This window comes from Moschus berezovskii, chromosome 22, assembly GCF_049115385.1.
Source record: "Moschus berezovskii isolate FMDL1 chromosome 22, NW_MosBer_1.0, whole genome shotgun sequence".
In the NCBI taxonomy this organism is placed as follows: Eukaryota; Metazoa; Chordata; class Mammalia; order Artiodactyla; family Moschidae; genus Moschus; species Moschus berezovskii.
The window spans coordinates 33,644,042-33,665,522 of record NC_142481.1 but is presented as its reverse complement, the minus strand read 5'-3'; the positions used below and the strand labels follow the sequence as shown (position 1 = coordinate 33,665,522).

The 21,481-nt window shown below is 41.2% G+C and overlaps 1 protein-coding gene across 1 annotated transcript in view; it reads right to left on the bottom strand.

Annotated features, from left to right (window-relative positions):
- CDH8 (cadherin 8) overlaps positions 1-20,902 on the bottom strand; it is a 381,309-nt gene extending 360,407 nt beyond the window's left edge. Inside the window, exon 1 of the mRNA XM_055412624.2 lies at positions 20,458-20,902. Within this exon, the coding sequence (XP_055268599.1) occupies positions 20,458-20,709 (252 nt within the window). The 5' untranslated portion in view covers positions 20,710-20,902. The remainder of the gene's footprint in view (positions 1-20,457) is intronic.
- Positions 20,903-21,481: the final 579 nt, after the last annotated feature.

The window sequence follows — 21,481 nt, the reverse complement described above, 5'->3', positions numbered from 1 at the left end:
TCCTGGAGTGGGGTGCCATCGCCTTCTCCGGTGCCCTATGCTAAGTGCTATTTATTTCCTATCAACTCATTTAATGTTTTCAGTATTAAAGTTTGAATGAGTCCCCTAACCACATGATGGTTAACTGCTATTCACTGAGGCCAGGGAGATTTTTAGGAGTCAACTACATAGGTAACAGAAACACAGAAATTTTACATGCAGGGGAATAATCTGTTCAGTTTTGAAATTCAGGGGAAAAAAAAACAATTTGAATAAAACAGAGAAAGTTAGGTGGAAAAACAGATTTGACCACCCTCAACCCTATGGGGAAGGGCTTGAAAAAGATAAGTTTAGATAATTTTCCACATCCCACCCTACACTTTATCTCACTTTCTTGGGATATCTGGGTTAGGATGGAGAGATGGGTTATCACGAGTCCAGGGGAAGGCTTCCCTGGTGGCTCAGTGGTACAGAATCCACCTGCCAATGCAGGAAACACAGGCTGGATCCTTGGCCTGGGAAGATCCCACATGCTGCAGAGCAACAAAGTCTGTGCATCACAACTATTGAGCCTGTGCTCTAGAGCCCGGGAGCCACCACTGCTGAAGCCAGTGTGCCCGAGAGCCCGTGCTCCACAAGAGCAGCCCCTTCAATGAGAAGCCTGTGCACTTTAAATGGAGACTAGACCCCGCTGGCTGCAACCAGAGAAAAGTCCACACAGCAACAAAGACCCAGTACAACCAAAAATAAATAAAATTATTTTAAAAAAATAGTCCAGGGGATAATTTAAGCCTTGGAATTCAGTTAATCCAGGGCGACATGAGCATAATACTGTGTGTGTGTGTGTGTGTGTGTGTGTGTGTGTGTGTGTATCAACCTGCTGTAAGTATTTCATCTCAAATAGTTACCCCATGGAGACAAATAGCCTGAGGTAAATACAAAAACTATATATTCTGCTTTTGACTGGAGGCTTAACTTGTCAGGAATAATGATTTACATAGTGATCCTCTCTCTTCCTGCATAGGAAGTTGCGCTAGCTTCAAGCTATGTGCTCTGTTAAGAGCCATAAGGAGAGAAATCCTTCCTATTTCAAGCTGGTTTCATTGCTCATTCCTTTCCAGGGGTGATGTGAAATCTGGATAACGTATGAGAACTGGTAGCAATGCTATAGATATGATAGCAAAAAAATAAGCAAAATTGTTTTAAAGAGTGAACAGCCCACTCCTGAATATTTCTACCTTGTTTTCTTCAAAGTGAATGTTGATGTCATCCTGAATTAGAGTAGGACCCTGCAGGGCCCTCCTGGGTACAAAAGCTTTTCCATGTCCCCCGTTTCTTGTTTGTAGAAAAAAAGACTGATTTCATAGGCTTTCCCTGAGTTCCAAAGAACAGGTTCAAGGTCAATGATTAGGATACAAGAATCACAGGACTCCTATCTCCTCCTGAAAGGGTAGAAAGGAGAATCTGATGCATATCTTTGAGTTGTTCTATGGAAACTAAGACCCATCTGCCCCCAGATGGACGATGGTGACTACATGACTACATGACCACAAGCACCTAGACCCCAGACAGGTCAGAACTAGAAATCACCCTGATACTTCAGCATCAACCAATCAGAAGGTCCATGAACTGATCACACATCTTAAGACCCTCTCTCCTGAAACTGTCTTTAAAGACCTTAGCCTGAAAATCACTGGGGAGTTTGGGTCTTTTGTGCACAAGCTGCCTGTTACCCACACCTGACTCTTGGGATAATCCTTTTTCTGCTCCAAACTCTGACCTTTTGGGCTGTTTGGCCTCACTATACACCGGACATACCAGCTTGGGTAGGACAACAATACACAGTCCTTGCCTCTGTCATAATCATCTCAGTAAAGGTTCTGGCACGTAGTAAGTTCCCAATAAATACTGCTGAATAAATATATTAATCTACTTTTACCCAATAATTTGTCAGCACTTCAGAATAACACATTAATCAACTGTATTGATTTTAAAAAGAAAAAGTAAATAAATCTGTGGAACATCACATTAGCTTCTAAATTCTATGTATGTGTGTGCTTGATGAAATGTGAATACTTTACCCAATAATTTCAACTATTTCATGGGAGATTATATATTAGGAAAGTTCAAGGGCAAAATTCAATGGCAAATGTATTTATGTCTGTGATGTGATTCAGCAACATTCAGCTGCCTGACTTCACACAAATTATATAACTTCATGAAGTCTATTTATGTCTACAAACTGAAGGTATCACAGGATGGACCTCATATGGGTTTTGTGAACATTAAATGAGATAGGCCATAGTGTTTATTCTAGTGTTAGCAAAAAGTGTTCAAAATGTTAGTTCTTGGTATTAGGATTAATAACAATGAGATTTCCTATTTTCTTTGACAGCACTATAGGATGGAAACTGTAATACCTGTGATACAATACAGTCTAAGATGAACTTCTTGTAAAACATCTCATTTTCACAAAAACAAAGTTAGTTACAAAACTGAGGTAAATTTATAAGATAATACAACTCATCTTAGGTAATAGATTTAACCATCACTGTATCTAAAAACAAACTTACCAGAAACATTCAGCACAATAATTGTCCATTAGTAGGAAAGTTAATAATTGTTTATCTGAGTAGGTGTGAGATTCTGGTGGTATGCATGAGTGGAAGGGGTATAAAATGCATAAGTAATTATGAATCTGAAGTTTCCTTCTTTTCAATATTTATAAAGTAAGCCACTGAAGATTAGCTTCTATTTCAGTGAATTTCAGATACTAAAATAATAGAATGTTTTCTGCTTGTTCAAGAACTTGAAAATCACGCTCTTTTGAAAATTTGCCCACACAAAAAAATAGCAATTTAATAGCACTGTTACAGCTTTTTAATCAAGTATGTTTTAATAGTGTTCTTTTCATGCAATCTCCTTACCAGGTATTATAAATTTAATATTACATTGTAATTTATATTATTATGATGATGGTGATTCTATACGTATATGCCAAGAATACTTCATAATGCCTGATTGTATTTTTTTTTTCAGAGAATCATTTTTATTCCTATCAGTTCAAAAGAAAATAGTCTCTAACCACTGTTGGTCTTTGGGTGGTCTATATCAAAGCAGAACTCAGTGTGTTCAACATCACTCCTTAACAAGTGGTGGAAGCTGAAAGCTCGTTAATGTCTTCAGCCCACCCTCTCACTTGACCTTCAGGTTTTTGCAGTGTGTTTGTACTGTGACATTTTGAAGCACTGGAAATGGTGCTTATCCATATGGAATGTGGATATCCATCATTTGATTCTGAATTTTCTTCTCCTCCCTGATATCAAATAGAGAGTCACAATGAAGCAGGTACTTTCCTCCATGCCTTCAGAAAACAAAGCACTCATGTTAAACAAGCACCGGCTCCTTCTATTCCATGAGATTTAGTCCTTCCTTACACTCAATGTTATATTTGTTTAGATGACTCAGAATTATACAGAAACAGAATGTTGGGTTTCAGAGGGCCCCAGAGAGCCCTGAAGCCATCCATGTCAATTTCCAGATGAGTATATGGCCATGGAACATAGGGGCCTTATAATTTCTAGGGAATAACAATCAGAAGAAAATTTTAACTAAAGTAAAAGTAAAGTCCAAGGTGCAGGCTACTGAAAACAGAACCAACTATTATGACATCATTTAGTCCCCTCTAAGTGAATGAAGCTTTCATACTGTTTGGGGGATCCTAGAGGAAAATAAGTCCTTCAAGCTAATTTTCTAGATGAGGAAACTGAGGTTCAACAAGATTAAATGACACACAAGGTCACAAGCTGCAGTATATGGCTGTTTTGACAAGATTTAAAATCCAGCTTTGTCTAACTTCAGAGAGGAACTCCTACCACAATGCTCTAGACTATCACAGTTGTCATTTAAAAGGTAAAGAGCCTGTACTTTTCTTTATATATTCATTTCATTGACTGATTTGGCTGTGCCGGGCCTAGTTGAGGCATCTCAGATCTTCAATCTGTGTTGCAGCATGAAGGATCTTTTTAGTTGTGCCATGCAAATACTTAGTTGCAGCATGTGGGATCTAGTTCCCCAACCCGGTTATCAAACCTAGGCCCCCTGCATTGAGAGGGCAGTGTCTTAGCCATTGGACCACCAGGGAAATGCCAGGAGTCTATACTTTTGACCAAGAGAGGTCAGTGTAGGTGACGTGAGGTATGGTGAACCTAATAAGCTATTCATCATAGGGGATAAATACAGGACAACAGGCTAGCCACTGTAGCTATAACAACAAAAAAAGAATACAGGTTGTATTGAAATCGTGCTAATGGTTTCAGAAATCTGTACTAAACATTATTTCCTAGTTTTGTGTTAAGTGTGTGTCTCTGTTCATACAAGGCTATTTCCCTTCTAGAGCTGTAAACCCAGATCTATGCCCCCTACAAAGTTGGTTTGCTTGAAACAATATACCTTAAATAATAAACTGTGAAATAGAAAATGCAAGTCCTTTAACAGGAAGGAGGTTCAAATGAAAATTTGCATAGGTGTCTCAGATGGTAAAGAATCCACCTGCAATGAAGGAGGTTCAATCCCTGGGCTGGAAAGATCCTCTAGAGACGGGAATGGCAACTCACTCCAGTACTCTTGCCTGGGAAATCCCATGGACAGAGGAGCCAGGCGGGCTACAGTCCATAGTATCACAAAGCGTGGGACACAACTGAGTGACTAACACCTTCACATTAATGCTTAACTTTCAGGGGAGGCAGAATGGAACCTAGACTCAACCCCTGCCCTGACCAGGTTAGAAGCGTTTTCCTTGTGCTACCACTTTAATAAAACTCAAAACAAGAAATCAGAACCGTGCGGTGCTTACACACAGAATTAGACGATTCTGCATTTGCAAAGGCTCCTGGAAGTCTCCAAGTTCAAAGTGGGACTCCTTTCTGGAGATACCTCAAAAGTTCTCTCAGGAGAGAGGAGCCTTCAAACACAGACTTTCCTTTCCTTATCACATCTCAAGGAGCAGTCTCCAGGCATGCTGATTTCCCCCGCAAATGTAACAAAGTTTCTCTGCCAGGTCATGGGATAAAATTGGATTCCAGGACTTGAATTACCAAGTGGCACAGACCTGGTCCCACCCAAATGGAAGCCTGATGAATATTTTTTTTATAAAAGATTTGACTGCAGTGATCTTCCTCAAAAGTTAACAAAGGAATTCTCTGATCTTCTTGCATTCACGGTTTCTTAGCCTGGACTATGTCCACATCATTGGGAGCTTGGGATGCCAAGCTGTAGAAAGAAACACAATCTTGGACAATGTGAAGCTAAGAGGTCACACAAGGCAATGCAGGCTTTTCACAGCCTCATTCAGAATGTAACATCTCCTGGGAGGATGACCATGATGAATCCACGTTCTCAGTCTGCATTTGGCAGTGTTCGTAGGCAAAAAGCACAATTCTTAGATTTAAAGGAGACCACATAAACCAGGTGATGGGATGGGATACTTTAAAATACCCCACCCAGGCCTCTGCTAGCTCTCAGCAGTGGCAGGCTACAGGATTTAGGAGTCCCAGTCTTACTTAAGTCAGTGGTGCAAGTCAGAGCTGCAGTAGTAACCTCAACACACTTCTTGATGGAGAGGAATTACCATAAGGGAAGGGCTTCCCAGGTGGCACTAGTGGTAAAGAACCTGTCTGCCAATGAAGGAGATATAAGTGATGTGGGTTCGCTCTCTGGGTCAGGAAGATCCCCAGGAGGAGGGCATGGCAACTCACTCCAGTACTCTTGCCTGAAGAATCCTCAGGGACAGAGGAGCTTGGAAGGTTACAGTCCATAGGGTCGCAAACAATTGAACATGACTGAAGTGACTTAGGGGCTTCCCTGGTGGCTCAGAGGTTAAAGCGTCTGCCTCCAATGCGGGAGACCCGGGTTCGATCCCTGGGTCGGGAAGATCCCCTGGAGAAGGAAACGGTAACCCACTCCAGTATTCTTGCCTGGAGAATCCCATGGACGGAGAAGCCTGGTAGGCTAGAGTCCACGGGGTTGCAGAGTCGGACACGACTGAGTGACGGAACGGACGGATGGACGGAAGTGACTTAGTACCCACCACAAGGCAAACCTCTCAAAGAACCATGAGCAGGCAGAGTGATGATTAGAGCAAACACTGAACAAAGTGCCAGAGATTTCACTTTGCACCATTTCCAGCGTGGGCCGAATACCATCCCAGTTATCCTTCTTGGCTCCCTGGGTTGCTGGGATAATCAAGAAAAAATATTTGGAAGAGCTAATTGTGTTGTGTAAAAGTAAGAACTTTTCCCCTATTCTGTAAGAACATATCCATGCACAAGGAAACATATGGAAGACCCAAATAAAGTGAGAGAGGAGGCAGAGCAGTGTAGGCAGAAAGAAGCACAGATTTCGGATTCAGCTGGTTCTGCATTCTACTCCCCATTCCCCACTTTCTTGGCCGTTCTGGGACAGTGACTAAATCTCTACAAACCTAAAATTCTTTCTCTGTTAAAGGAGGCATAAAGGTGATGTTAACAGTCCCCTCTCTCACAAGGTTCAAGTGAAGGCTAAATAACATTTTGTACCTCCTGGGAGGACTAGGTATTTAGAAAGTGTTACTTCCCTTGGTCGGACCTATACATAATCTTCAACTTTCAACATGTAATTATTCAAATATATTTGCAAAGTACAAAAACAGAAAATCACCTCAGCCTTCTCTATGGCCATTTTAGGTTATTTAAAATTACTCAGGACTTCCCTGGCAGTCCAGTGGTTACGACTCTGAACTTCCAAGGCAAGGGGCACAAGTTCAATCCCTGGTCGGGGACCTAAGACCCATGTGCTGTGCACGTGGTCAATAATAATAACTTTTTAAAAATAAAAATAATAAAATAAAATTAGTTGCAAAAATTAAGTTGTTTATATACTAGAAATATAAATTCTAACAAAATTACATATTTCTTTCAATGTTTTAAAAATCCATTCCATAATTTTAGAGAGCTTTAGAAAATATAAATTGTACAAATGCTTACTGGTAATCCTTTCCCTCTTTCCCACTTGTTTTATAAGCTACTGCCATGATTCCTAGGATGGATGACACGATGATTTCACTTAAAAGCTCATTATTAAATTATGTTCCATAGCTAATTTGAGGTTTAAATCCCTCGATTTAGTCTCTAGCATCAATGCTAGAAGGTGTATAGTTTTAAAAAACAAAATTGGGTCTCAGGCAAAGTTTAGAAGAAAGATCATCATGTCTGTTGGTTCACTCAAATTGTTCTGACTTCAGACCCAGTCCTGCCAGCCACAGTTACTCAGCAAATGTCATGTGTCAGAATCTAAATGCACTTATTTTCAAAAAACCAGACCCATGTGATCAGAAATGCCATAAAAGTATGCATAAGCCCATCCGTCCAGGGGCTGAAAGAAATTAGCCTCGGCCTAGTGAAAATCACTTCAGTTCAGTTCAGTTCAGTCGCTCAGTCGTGTCCGACTCTTTGCAACCCCATGAATCACAGCACACCAGACTTCCCTGCCCATCACCAACTCCCAGAGTCAAAACCACGTCCATCGAGTCGGTGATGCCATCCAGCCATCTCATCCTCTGTCGTCCCCGTCTCCTCCCGCCCCCAATTCCTCCCAGCATCAGAGTCTTTTCCAGTGAGTCAACTCATCGCATGAGGGGGCCAAAGTATTGGAGTTTCAGCTTTAGCATCAGTCCCTCCAATGAACACCCAGGATCACTTCAGTTCAGTTCAGTTCAGTCGCTCAGTCGTGTCCGACTCTCCGCGACCCCATGAATCACAGCACGCCAGGCCTCCCTTAGTGGACCCCAAATCCTCTCCGTTTGGCTTTTCTCCACACGCTGCCCTCCCGTCTCCACCACCCTACTTCTCCCCCTCCCTCAATCTTCTCCTCACCAAGTCTCACTTTTCTTCCTCGCAGCTCTGGACCCTCTGTTTCTGCGACAGTCGCTCAGTACCCATCAGTGTATGTTTTTGGTGTGTAGGCTCGTCTCTGTGTTGCAACAGTTACGTAACTTTCTCTCTATCACTGAGGCTTTCTCTCTTCCTGTCCCTTTGCTGCTTGGTCCTCTTCTTTGCATCTCTTTGACCCTGTCCAATCACCTCATTCTGTGTGTGTAGGTACTTATGTGTTAAGGGCAGGTGTGCTCTATGTTTCTGGTTTGGTCTTTTCACTGCAACTTGTATCTTTCCTTCCACTCATGAGATGAAGGAAAAACTGCTGCTGCTGCTGCTGCTGCTGCTGCTGCTGCTGCTAAGTCACCTCACTAGGAACACTGAAATGCATTCCCAATAGTTTAGTTTGGATGTGGAATTTGGTTTCAGCTATTAAAAAAAAAACAAAAAACTGAGATGTTTACAGCATGAATCTGAGGCAGAGAAGATGAGGACCACAGAAGCTGTAATCAATAGGACCGACCATTGCAAATGTCTAACGATTCCTGAAAAGACTTCACAAGGCTGATTACAAATGTCCCTGCAAAGTCAGGGTCATAGGCAGAGCATGAGCCCTGCCAAAGTAACACTGCTGTAAGAGGAAAAATAACAGGACAATGCACACGCCTGCACACACACACACACACACACAAGGCAAACTGCAGTGAGAAATTCATTTATACTTTTGGGTTCCCAGAAGCACATAAAAAAATAAAAGCAAAGAAAACTCCACTATAAATAAACCTGCCACATTCTAAATAAAGCCTTTGACTGGCTGGGGAGTCTGGCTTTGTTTGGAGGAGTTACAGGATTTGGTCATTTTTAATAGCCGTGTTTGTTCTTTCAGCAAATTACTTTTCCTCACAGAATCTGCTAAAGGCATGAGGGGGTTATCCTCAGTGGCCAAAGTGCACCCCTAGCAAAGGACATGACCAGAAGTGTCCAGAGGAAGGTCACAGTGATAAGAGCTAGCAAGGAAGAGATGAAACAGAGAAGCACATGTTCATTTGGAAAAAGATTCTTGGAGCTGCAAAAGGCAAATGGAGAGAGGGGAGGTCACTGAAGAGGGCTAAGTAAATTATAGATCCCACCCCTAGATCCTCTGCAGTTCTGTCCACCAGCTCAGTTTCCAAGTGCACAGGGAATTGTTACTAAATTATTCAGCATTAACACAATCAGTTCAAGCAACCGGGAGGTACAATTCTTCTGTCTTCTTTTAGCTCCTGTCTATGTGTGCAAGATTTTCTTTTCCATTCCACTCAACGATTCTACTCTTCTTTCTACTGTTCTGGAGATTCTCAGTTCAAAAACACACACAGAAAATTGCTCAGTTGTGGCAAAGCTTCCAGTGAACTAACTTAATGATACAGCTCTGGAGTACTTAAGAATTTGCCCAACTCAGAAAACAGCAAGAATCATTTCACCATAGTCACCTAACCAATGAGAATTCACTTCACTTTCAACATCTCAATTGTCTTACCTGCAAAATGGAGACAACAACATCTTTAAATATATTTAATGCACAAAGCAAGATGTCTTAAAGGCTCAATAAAATTCTTCTTCTCCTCCCACTGCTACTCCTTAATTTTCCTCCTTTTTTTTCCTGTCTCTTACTTCCAATGCATAGAGAGATATTTGCAAAGTAAAAGGTGTAGCGGCTTTGCAATTGAATAGAAATCTCTAAATGTCTATTTACATCTTACTAAACGTTTTAAACAGGCTTCCCAAGTGGTTCAGTGGTAAAGAACACACCTGTGAATGCAAGAGACATGGGTTTGATCCCTGGGTCAGGAAGATCCCCTGGAGAAAGAGATGGCAACCCACTCCAGTGGGGAATTTTTTTTTTATTTATTTTAGTTGGAGGCTAATTACAGTATCGTGGTGGGTTTGCCATATGTTCACATGAGAGAATAGCATTGAAACATGTATATTATCATATGTGAAACAGATCTCCAGTCCAGGTTCGATGTATGAGGCACGGTGCTCAGGGCTAGTGCACTGGGATGACCCTGAGAGATGGGATGGGGAGGGAGGGGGGATGGAGGGTCAGGATGGGAACACATGTACACCCATGGCTGATTCAGTGGGGAAATTCTTCCCTGGGAAATCCCATGGGCAGTGGAGCCTTGCAGGCTAGAGTCCACGGAGTCACAAAACAATCAGGCACTACTTAGCGACCTAACAACAAACCTTTTATATCTAGTCCTGAGACCGTACCTTGATTAACCCCAGTGAGCCTCACTTTTCTCATCTGCCAATTGGGGTGGCAGCCTAGCACATCGAGCCCCTCCTCTATGAGGTTCAAATGTGTTTCCGAGATTACAGAAACAAATTCTAAGATAACCATGCCCAGGTCTGATTCCTGGCTTTACCACTTGGACACTACTTGTCTAACTTGGTAAACTCTAATGCAAATGACTCTTCCCTTCAGTGACTCCAGATCTGGACATGGGAATAATGGTAGCTTCACCAGGGGGTTGCCATGAGGACTGAACAAGAAAACTTCATAAAGTGTCTACCACACAGTAAACATTTAATAGAATTAAGATGCCTCTGGCCAATGTTATCAAGTCCACAATCTCAACTATACATTTAAGGGGAAAAAAAAATCTATGCAACACAGCCAGATTATTTTTTTAAGATTAGAGAGAAATAGAGATAGGTATTCAGTATTGTATTCCCTGCTGTTCCCCCAATATTCCTGAGCCCTTCTGGTTCATTTAGATTCCACTTTTGTCTCCCATGGAAGCCCAGTGACATTTGTGACATTTGAAACTCTTGCAGATTTCAGAGCATACCTACCACATTGTGGTAAATACACGCAGGAGAAAAAAGAAGTCCACACATCTGAGCAGGAAAAAGTTCCTGTTAACTAATCCGGCTTGGCAGAATGGGGGGTTTCCACAGGCAGTAACCTCCTCTGCTGTCACCTGCAGTACAGTGGAGTCCCATCTGCAAACTGATGTTACAGCCTGCTGTGTTCAACACCTACCGCACAAGATTGCAGCTTCTACCCACAACCTTGCCTGGAGCTATTGCCAATACCAGCTCCAAGACTGTTCTTTGATTGAGTTGTATTCAAAATGTACTGTCTACAGACAGCAAAAAACATGACTTGCACTGTCCCTGGATTGATTGATTGATGATGGATTGATTTATTCAAAAACAAGTTTTCATTTTAATGCTTTCTTGGGCGTATGAGTTCCCCAGGGTTTATTGTGAAAATGCAGATTCTGATTCAGTAAGAATGAAATTCTACATTTCGAAGGAGGTCTCAGGTGAAGATGCTGCTGTTGATCAGCAGACCCTCACTTTGACTAAGCAGAATGGAGTATGCTTTAGTTCTCCTCCTAGTTATGATGTCTAAAAAGAGTTCTAAATGCTTTGTAATGTGAGTGAGGCAGCTGTTGCTGAGGAGAAAGCATATCCCTACTTTAACGAACTAGTCAGATCTCTGAATATTGACAGTAGTGTCATATTAATATATTTCAAAATATTCAAGGACTTAGTCAGGAACAGGAATATACATAATCAAATTATGCCAAGGAGTGAGTGTGTATATGTGTGTGTGATGTTGTTCAGTCACTCAGTTGTGTGCAACTCTGCAACCCATGACCTACAGCATGGCGGGCTTCCCTGTCCTTCACTATCTCCCAGAGTTTGCTCAGAGTTTGCACCGACTCCATTGAGTCGGTGATGTCATCCAACCATCTCATCTTCTGTTGTCCCCTTCTCCTCCTGCCTTCAATCTTTCCCAGCATCAGGGTCTTTCCTATGAGTAGGCCCTTCGCATCGGGTGGCCAAAGCGTTGGAGCTTCAGTTTCAGCATCAGTCCCTCCAATGAATATTCAGGGTTGATTTCCTTTAGGATAGACTGGTTTGATCTCCTTGAAGTCCAAGGGACTCAAGAGTCTTCTCCAGCACCACAGTTTGAAAGCATCTATTCTTTGGCACTCGGCCTTCTATAAGATCCGATTCTCACATCCAGACCTGACTACTAGAAAAACTATAGCTTTGACTATACGGACATTTGTCAACAAAATGATGTCTGCTTAATACAGTGACTAGGTTTGTCATAGCTTTTCTTTCAAGGAGCTCAAGTGTCTTTTAATTTCATGGCTGCAGTCACCATCCACAGTGATTTTGGAGCCCCAAAAATAAAGTCTCTCACTGTTTCCACTGTTTCCCCCTCTATTTCCCATGAAGTGATGGGCCCAGATGCCATGATCTTAGTTTTCTGAATGTTGAGTTTTAAGCCAGCTTTTTCACTCTCCTCTTTCACCTTCATCAAGAAGCTCTTTAGTTCCTCTTCACTTTCTGCCATAAGTGTGGTGTCATCTACATATCTGAGGTTATTGATATTTTTCCCAACAATCTTGATTCCAGCTCGTGCTTCATCCAGCCCATTATTTTGCATGAATAAGGGGTGAATTTAAGTTAACTATAATGGAAATAATATATGCAGATGAAAAATGCTGAAATGTTAAAGAAATTGCTATGTAGAAAACATGTCTGGCGAAGCCAAATGAGATCCTGTAAATCCTATAAAACTCTTATCTCTCTTAAATAACATAGTATTGTAAATAACATTTCTAAGCTATTCTCATTTATTGAAAGGTTATAAGCAACATGCAGGCTGACTGCATTACTTAAAGACTTCAAAGACAGTTCCCACCTTTGAGGTCAAATATAAAAGCTTCATAAGATAGTTTCCCATTTGAAGGCCAAATCCAAAATCTTCATTTTTCATTAATATGTGGTCTGTTCCAGGGAAATGAAACTTATTTAACATGCATTCAGCAGGACAGCAAGGCTGTGACTGTTCTCTCTTTATCGTTTCATAAAAATGATTAAATATTGCTGGCACTTTAATTTATTAATCGATGAGATTGAATTTCCAAGGGTTTAATAAGATATGGTTTAGGGAAAAAAGAAAAAAAGAGTCTATTTACCAAAAGAGTTTCACATTAAATCATGGTCCCCAAGAATTTACTATGAATAGATGGCGTTGTTTTTTAAAGAAACTGAGCAATATAACACTGTCATTTATTTTTCTCTCATTTTACTATGTTTTAAAATGTAATAATAGCTTACAAAATATAGGAAAATTAAAAAAAGAAAAAGATAATCCAACCACATGTACTGAAGAAAAAGTATTTTAGTATATCGGTATATTTTCCTTTATTGATTTGTGGGACAGTTATTAATGGGGCTTCCCTGGTGATTCAGACAGTAAAGAATCCCCCTGCAATGTAAAGAGACCCAAGTTCAACCCCTCGGTTGGGAAGATCTCTTAAAGAAGGGAATGGCAACCCACTCTAGGATTCTTGCCTGGAGAATTTCATGGGCAGAAGAGCCTGGTGGACTATAGTCCAGGGGGTCGCAAAGAGTCAGACATGACTCAGCGACTAACATAATGAATCCATTTTGTTTTTAATAGGTTACATGACTATTATTTACTCATTAAATAGAATCATACATTTGTGATTTCTATAATCATGCTGTTTTCAATTAGGCAAGTTTTTATATCAGAAACAATGAGTGGTGGTTACAGATACAATTAGGATTCTCCTTACAATAGGTTTTAAAATCAAAAGTATTGGCTTTGTATTAAAATTGTTGAATATGGTTGATCAGACTGATAGGTACACAGAAATTGACTATTTTTGTAATGTTTGATTATATTATTTTATGTTATGTACCCATACATATAATAATAGCTGTGTATTAGATATTATTAATCAATATTATAATTATGTATTAGATATATATTAGATATCCTACTCTATTAGATGCAGGTACTCTATTCATATCACACATACATTTTTAATTATATTCTCTACACATTTTACATCTTGCTTCTGATATTTACTCAGTTGCAATCACATTCCCATGTTCTACATTTTAACCATTTTGGGATGATTCATAGTACAAGATACAATTTGCTGTGCCCAAGAGAGGCTGTGTGACTTTTCCCTCCAGCTACTTTTGTAGCAGAAGTGGAAAACAAGAAAAGAAAACAGAGTGAAAGTCTGGGGGCTACCCAGAGAAAGAATTAGGAGATGAACTGGGATTTTACTCATGTAGGAAGTCAGCTAATAGACTGTGTGCACATGTGTGTATGCAGGTATCGTGTGTGTTGTGTGTGTGTTGAGGGTTAAAGATTTCCAACAGCCCTGGGATGCCTGTTATTTGTAAGTCGGGACACTGGGCAAAAGACAGACAACCCTTGTTGTTTGGCCAGACTGAGACCTGCGATGCTGACTTGCATTCCTGCCAAATTACTGGTGCACAAGGCTATATCTGAGTAGGCGGGAGCTTCACAAAACTGACAGTGAATTGTTCTCGCAAGGCCGAAGATACAATTTGGCTGCGGCTGCGCAACCCAGTGCTCTTAACATGCAAACGGCCAGCAAAAATAATGGCATGTCAAGTGCAATTTTCTCACCGGCCGCTGACACCGTAAACTGCAACACAGTGTAATTATTTGGCATCCCGTGTCCTTCACACTAAGCACCACCCAAACGATTTCCAAGTTACGGTGAAGAGGGAAGGTTAGAAGGTCAATTTTAAAGACAGAAAATGAGTCAGTGCCTTGGAGGGAGAGAATTATAAATAGACGTGGCATCACCAATGAGAGTTATATCCAAATAAGGAGTTGCTCAGAAATCCAGGTAGGAGGGGAAAAAGGAGGAAAGAGAGCTGAGGAGTTTATGTAAGAAAGATTTAGGAGAGATCTCTGACCACCTGGAAAGCAAAGCATATTTTTTTCCCCCAAAATAAAACAGTCTGAGGAACAGTGGATCACAGAACTTCAGAGCAAGAGCTCAAGGAACTTGGGCCAAAAATCAATAGATGTTGCACACATTTTTTAAATTGCTTTCTTTTCCTGTTCCATGGGGATTTGTAACTTAAATATAATTCCATAATCCACTACACAAATTACAAGTGAGGAAACTGAACCTGAGAAGTGGTGCGTGGCTTTCTCTTCCGGCTCCTTTAGAGCAGATGAGGAAAAAGACAGAAGCCAGATCTCCCAGAAATTCTTGCTCATCTTTCAACCTAATTCCAAAGATCTCAGCACAAGCTCTCTGTCTTCCAGTTATCCAGACCCAATCTCAGCTCCTTAAATGGCCTTGTGCATATACTATGTCTTCTGTGTCAATGTTGTCTTTTTTAGCTCTGCACCCCGGTTCACTTGCTTATGGCAACCTTTAGGGAAGCTTCCATCATCCCAGGAAACAGAATAGCTTCCTCTATATGGGCTTCCACACCAGAGTACAGTTTTAACCTGACGTATGTTTTTGTGATTGTTTTCTTAACATCTCTCTCCCCCTAGTAGCCTATTCTGATAGAGGGCATGGATCTATGTTTGCTCAGGGTTAAGAATCCATAGACAAGAACACTTAGGAGACAGTAGCTGCTCAATAAATATTTGTGGAATGATCTGATCAATCACCCTCCTGACTCACAGGCAAGAGCTTTCAGGATGGCATCAAGCAGCCCAGCTTAAAGAATCCATGCACATTTCATCCCAAGGATGATATTTTTGTCTCAGTTACAAGACTTATGAAAAACTACCATGGGTTTTCCATCTTTCTTTTCTAAGACCAGAACAAATAAGAATATAGGGTGAAGGGCGTACCACATTATTCTCTTCCAGAACTGGCAGAGAAAGTCAACACAGGAGGTTCTGAGCAGTATAGAAATCAAAGTATTTATGTGTATACCAACAGGCTCTGAACTACTTTGCTCCACAGAGAGCTGGAGGCAGGAGTGGAGTCTGTTTGGCTGTTACTTGCTTTTCAGATATTCAGAAAGATTTTTGGTCTAGTTTGTGACATAAGTTTCTAGATGAGTTGGAAGATAATGGAATTTCCAGGCTGCACTGCTTCAGGCTACAGGTAAGGGGACAACCTCCAAAGAGAAGAATCTGCAGTCTTCATTAAAAAACTTGTTTTAACAAATTTGTTGTTGTTGTTATTTAGTTGCTAAGTTATTTCCAACCCTTTGCGACACCAGGAAGTACAGCCCACCAGGCTCCTATGTCCAGGAGATTTCCCAGACAGGAATACTGGAGTGGGTTGCCATTTCCTACTTCAGGAGACCTTCTCCACCCAGGGATCGAACCTATGTCTCTTGAAATGGCAGGTGGATTCTTTACCACCAAGCCACCAAGGATTCTTATCACTATTGCTATTTCAAAGAAAGACTTTTAAAATCAATGTCTAAAAACAATGCTTAAATTACCTAGCAAGTCCCTAAAATCCCAACAGGAGTGGAGAATATGAAAGCAATATATTGTCTCTTAATTGAAAAATACTATTGATATAAAAGCTGATTTATCTTATTTTATAAATTCCTCCATTTTTAGGTGAATTATTCATTCACTTATTCATGCAAAATATTTACGAGCTCTCCCCATATGCAGGCAGAGTTCCAGATTCTGGGGATATTCAGTAAAGAACAAAGAAGACAAAATCCTTTTCTTTGTAGAACTTACATTCTAGCAGGTGACAAATCAGAAGCAAGATAAAGTATGGTGATGTGAGATAGTGGTCTTCAGGAAGGAATAAAAATAAAGCATAGTCAAAGGGTTTGAAATATCAGAGATGGAACAGTTCTATTTTAGACAGAATGGGGCAGAGAAGGCTCTGTAAGAATACAAAATTCAACTTCTTTTTAATTCAATGGAAGCAGGCCTATGCTGCTTCTGATCGAGGGGAGACTCAGTCATCCCACCCTATTCCCACGATGTTGCATAAACCTTTCCACTAGGCAGGGGCTCCTAACTTCCTACTCCAGCCCGAGCCACTAAGAATAAATGACAGTTACCCTTCAAGACACATGGAAATATCAACCATCACCGTCATCCTAAGCAACCTGGGCTCATTGAAAGGGCCCCTCATTAAGCTCCCAGAGCCCTGTGCTCACCTAGTGATGTACTTGTAGTTTCCTTGTCCATCACTCCAACTACACACACACACACACACACACACACACACAAACACACTTAAGAATACAATCATGACTACAATATGTACAGGCACTATGCATGCCTTATTTTAGTCGTTCTTATCTACTTGTATTTACCTTATCTGGCTAACCCTTGAGGAGCTTGGTTACTTTCTTAGGGTAAATATCCAGAAAGTGGCAAAGCCAATACTCAAACCTCTGCAGTGTCCAGCTTTAAGACTGTTTTTTCTCTGTATCCAGCTGCCTACCAATAGAGTAAAAACAGAAATGAAGGATGCGAGGGTGTATGTGAAACCTGAAGAGCCAATCACTCAAACACTGACTCTGCCCTTGAGCTTGAACTCAGTCTGCCAAGCCCGAGGTTCCCACTATGGTGAATCGCAGGAGGGCCTTTTAAAGAGCAGATATGCTCCTGAGTAACTACTGCTTCTCAGCCAGTTCCTGGGGAGAAGCTCAGCGATGAAGCGGTTCAGAGTCAGATGTGGAAGAGAATTCACAGAGATAAAACGGTATAAAGCACCGGTGGGCACCCCGATATGGATCACCCCTACACTCAGCCTGCCTCATCACCTGCAGCAGTCACCTGAAATGCATTTTTAGACTCTGCTACAACCTAAGTCCCTCAAAGGCTAAGCCGTAATAACTCAGGAACAATTTTCTTTAAGGGGAAATATACATGACTGGAAATGTTTGCAGGAAAAGTTGTTCAGAAAAGAAGATTAACTCAGACTGAACAGTCATTTAGGAACTGGCCGTGTCCAGGATCAGAGAAAGAAGAGTTCATCAAGGATCAGAATCATCTTGGCCATTTCAAAATCCTAGGGTTCGGGACTTCCCTGGCAGTCCAGAGGCTGAGACTTTGTGCCTCCAAAGAAGAGGGTGCAGGTTTGATCCCTGGTCAGGGAACTAAGATCCCACATGCTGTGCAACACTGCCAAAAAAAACACAAAAAACCCTAGGGTTCACTAGCAACATTTCTGTCCTTGAAAGCATGAATTTCTCAAGAACTGCTGCTGCTGCTGCTAAGTCACTTCAGTCGTGCCTGACTGTGAGACCTCACAGATGGCAGCCCACCAGGCTCTTCTGTCCCTGGGATTCTCCAGGCAAGAATACTGGAGTGGGTTGCCATTTCCTTCTCCAATGCATGCATGCATGCTAAGTCATCTCAGTCATGTCCGACTCTGTGCGACCCTATGAACAGCAGCCCACCAGGTTCCTCTGTCCACGGGAATCTCCAGAATACTAGAATGGGTTGCCATTTCCTTCTCCTCTCATGTACTGTTACGTCACAAAAGGATAGTAAACACTGTACTGTTTGCCTCTCTCTCTATTGCTACATTTAAACAATGAAGGTAAAATTAGTCATTAGATCCTGACTCCAAAACAAATCCCGATTTAATTACTTTTTATATTCAGGTAAAAATGGAAAGTTCTTCTGGGGATAGCAAGTTTGTTTGTTTATATTACACAAGACATCAACAGTGTGATAGTCCTCCATAGAGTTAGCTAACAGAAAACAGGCAGAAAATATCCATCAATTATGTATGTGTGCATGTATTGTATATCCAGAATTATGGCATGAAAATACCTTGTCGGAGGGCTGGATAAGAAGTCTGAATATCCAGAAAGTAAGAATTTAAGAACTGTGCATTCTATACTCAATAATTCTTAAATGCAAATTATGGTTTAAATACGTGATAACCAGTCACTAAAATGTAATCGGATCCAGTGGATACAATTACGGCCTTGGGAATCCCCAACTTGATTCAGATTCAGATCATTCACTAGTGCTACGATCTTGATCTGCTTTATTAATCCAAGTCTCAATTTCTGCACTTACCAAAAAAAAAAAAAAAAAACGAGAGAGAGATAATGTGGTCAAGAAGCCCCTGTGCAAAACCCACTGGGCCAGATGTTTTGCAAATGAGAACTTTTCACATTTAGAAACGTTTTAAGGGAGATAAACTGTATAGTAAGTAAAACCTTCAGAAGAGTCTGGGGCAGTAGCCTCTAATCAAACACATTAACATTTCTGCAGGGAAATATATGAAGTCACAGTAATGGGACGCATTACGACTATAAATAGCCTCCAGTCAGTTCTGCTACCTGAGTGTGCATCAGGCATACAAAAAAATCGTTTTTGTATTTTGACAAAGAAAGGAGTGTAGATGTGTTTTATTCATACATTGTTTGTATATGTGTATATATGCATACAGAAACATGTATCTGTATACATGGGCTGGGGAGCTACTGCTAGAATCAATCAGGACTGTGCCCACAGACTGCTTTAATAATAGTGCTCAATACAAAACAATACTGACCAGAATGCGAATTCCTTGAAGGCAGGGGTCGTTGGTTTGTTCATCAACAGGCCCCTATAAACCTAAAAATGTGTTTGACTCAATAATACGTGTTCTCCGAATGATTCCTGACACCACCTCCTCCGGATTTCCCTTGCCCAAGTGAAACTACACGAAATGAAAAAGCATAATCCTTGGGGAGACTCAATCTGCCTTGCAAGACAGTGAGGTGGAAGCACAAATGGGATCAGAAGTTTCCAGTGAGACACCAAGTCTTGAAGCTCAATATTTCTTTTTTTTTAAAAAAAAAAAATCACTGCATTTGGGAAACACATAGTATTGGCATGATTCACTTCTGAATCTGACTTATCAGGAAAATCAGTGCTTGGCAGGCTCATAGTTGGAATTCTACCTACAATGATGGTATGTGCCCAAATTAACAGAAGTTTATGAATAATTCTGAGGAAAAAACATGTATAGTCTTCAACAACCCACAGTGAGATTGTGTAAATCAGGCAGTGCCTATCATCAGAACCAGGAACACTTGTCTAACTCGCCAACAGCAAAACAAATGTAAACCCAATCTAACACATACATGCATATATACGTGTGCAAAAACACACACATCACCAAACCAAAACTTTGATTCTATCTATTTGATTCCACCTGACAATGACTAAATCAATATCCTATTGCAAAGTCACTGAATAACCGTAAGTACAAAGCACTGCTAAGCACCCACTCCAAGCATCTACCTTTCTCCAACCTAGATTAATAACTGAAACAACAAATGAATAACAAAAAAAAAAAAAAGGAGAAAAATCTACCTGCAATTGAAGCTACATGGCCTCAGAATAATACAGGACAAAAAAACATCTTAGGAATCCAGGTGGTAGAAATGCAAACTGAGGAAGAATGCATACATCTTCCAAGTCCTGTAAGCTGCAAAAGAGGTCTGGCATACAGACTTTTTATATGAAGTGAGAATGACAATGCTTATCTGTGTATGCATCACACAAGTGTTAGTATAGCTCTGATATCATAGATGGGGAGGGTGGGAGAGCTGGGGAGGGTGAGCTTTCCGGAGAAAAGCAGTTTGTCTACATTTCAATCTGTTTCTGTGGGATTATTCATATTCCTAAAGAAACCAAGAGGTATATGAACTAACCATCTGGCCAACTGTGACAAGCCTAATGTTAAAGATCGAGACCAGTAACGGACCCCAAAATTGGGATCTTAAAAACGAAGCTTACCCGGCCAACAAGGATCGGTTCAGGTCCAGAAAACTCTTCCAGGACAAACATTTGATTCCAAACCCAGCCTCTTTTGGAACGATTCAAAATCCGCTGTTCTTCACTCAGCCTGTTTAGTTCCAATGGGGATCCACTCATTAGAACCGGAGACTGATTCATCGGAGCCGAGTAAACGCAAGGAGGAAGGGTAATCCATAATATTATTAATGGAGTCCAGAGATCCAAGAGCATTTCCGCTAGCCGTTCTGGCATGGTCCCACCAGTTAAGCAAATCACCACGAAAATGAGACAATTACTTTTTTTGCCTCCGGTCTGCAGCCATCCAATTCATCATGCGGTGCCGAGCATTTACTTACAGCCCTGCCACGTGTTTACAGCACAGGAAACAGACATCATCTACGCAGTTTTTCTAAGACCACGATCCATGGGCTGTCCTTCTCATTGAAACTTCCTGCAAAAACAAGGAGGGAGAAAAGTAATGATCCGCTGCCAACAGGTTTTAAAACAAAATCACTGCTTTTCAAAAGCATGTGAATGAACATTTCCCACAGCCTTGAATGAAGAAAGTGGATCCATATAGATTGAGAATAAGTAGGCTCACAGGTCTTTTAAGCTTTCAGGTACTTGTATTAATTTTTGTTGGCTTCCCAGGTGGCGCAGTGGTGAAGAATCTGCCTGACAATGCAGGAGACACAAGAGACATGGGTTAGATCTCTGGGGGGGGTGGGGGGGGGTGGTGACAGAGGTCAGGAAATCCCCTGGGGGAAGGAAATGGCAACCCACTCCAATATCCTTACCTGGTAAATACCATGGACAGAGGAGCCTGGTGGGCTACAGTCCATGGGGTAGCAAAGAGACACAACTGAGCACACACATGTAAGACTGTTGGACAGGACTTAGCAACTGAGCACAGCAGCACAACACAATGTTAATTTCTGTTTGCTGTTTATCAAAAACTGCTTCAAGTCCCTGAAATCGGCTCCTCCCTGTCTTTTCCTTCTTTCTCCCTTCCTTCCTCTTGCAT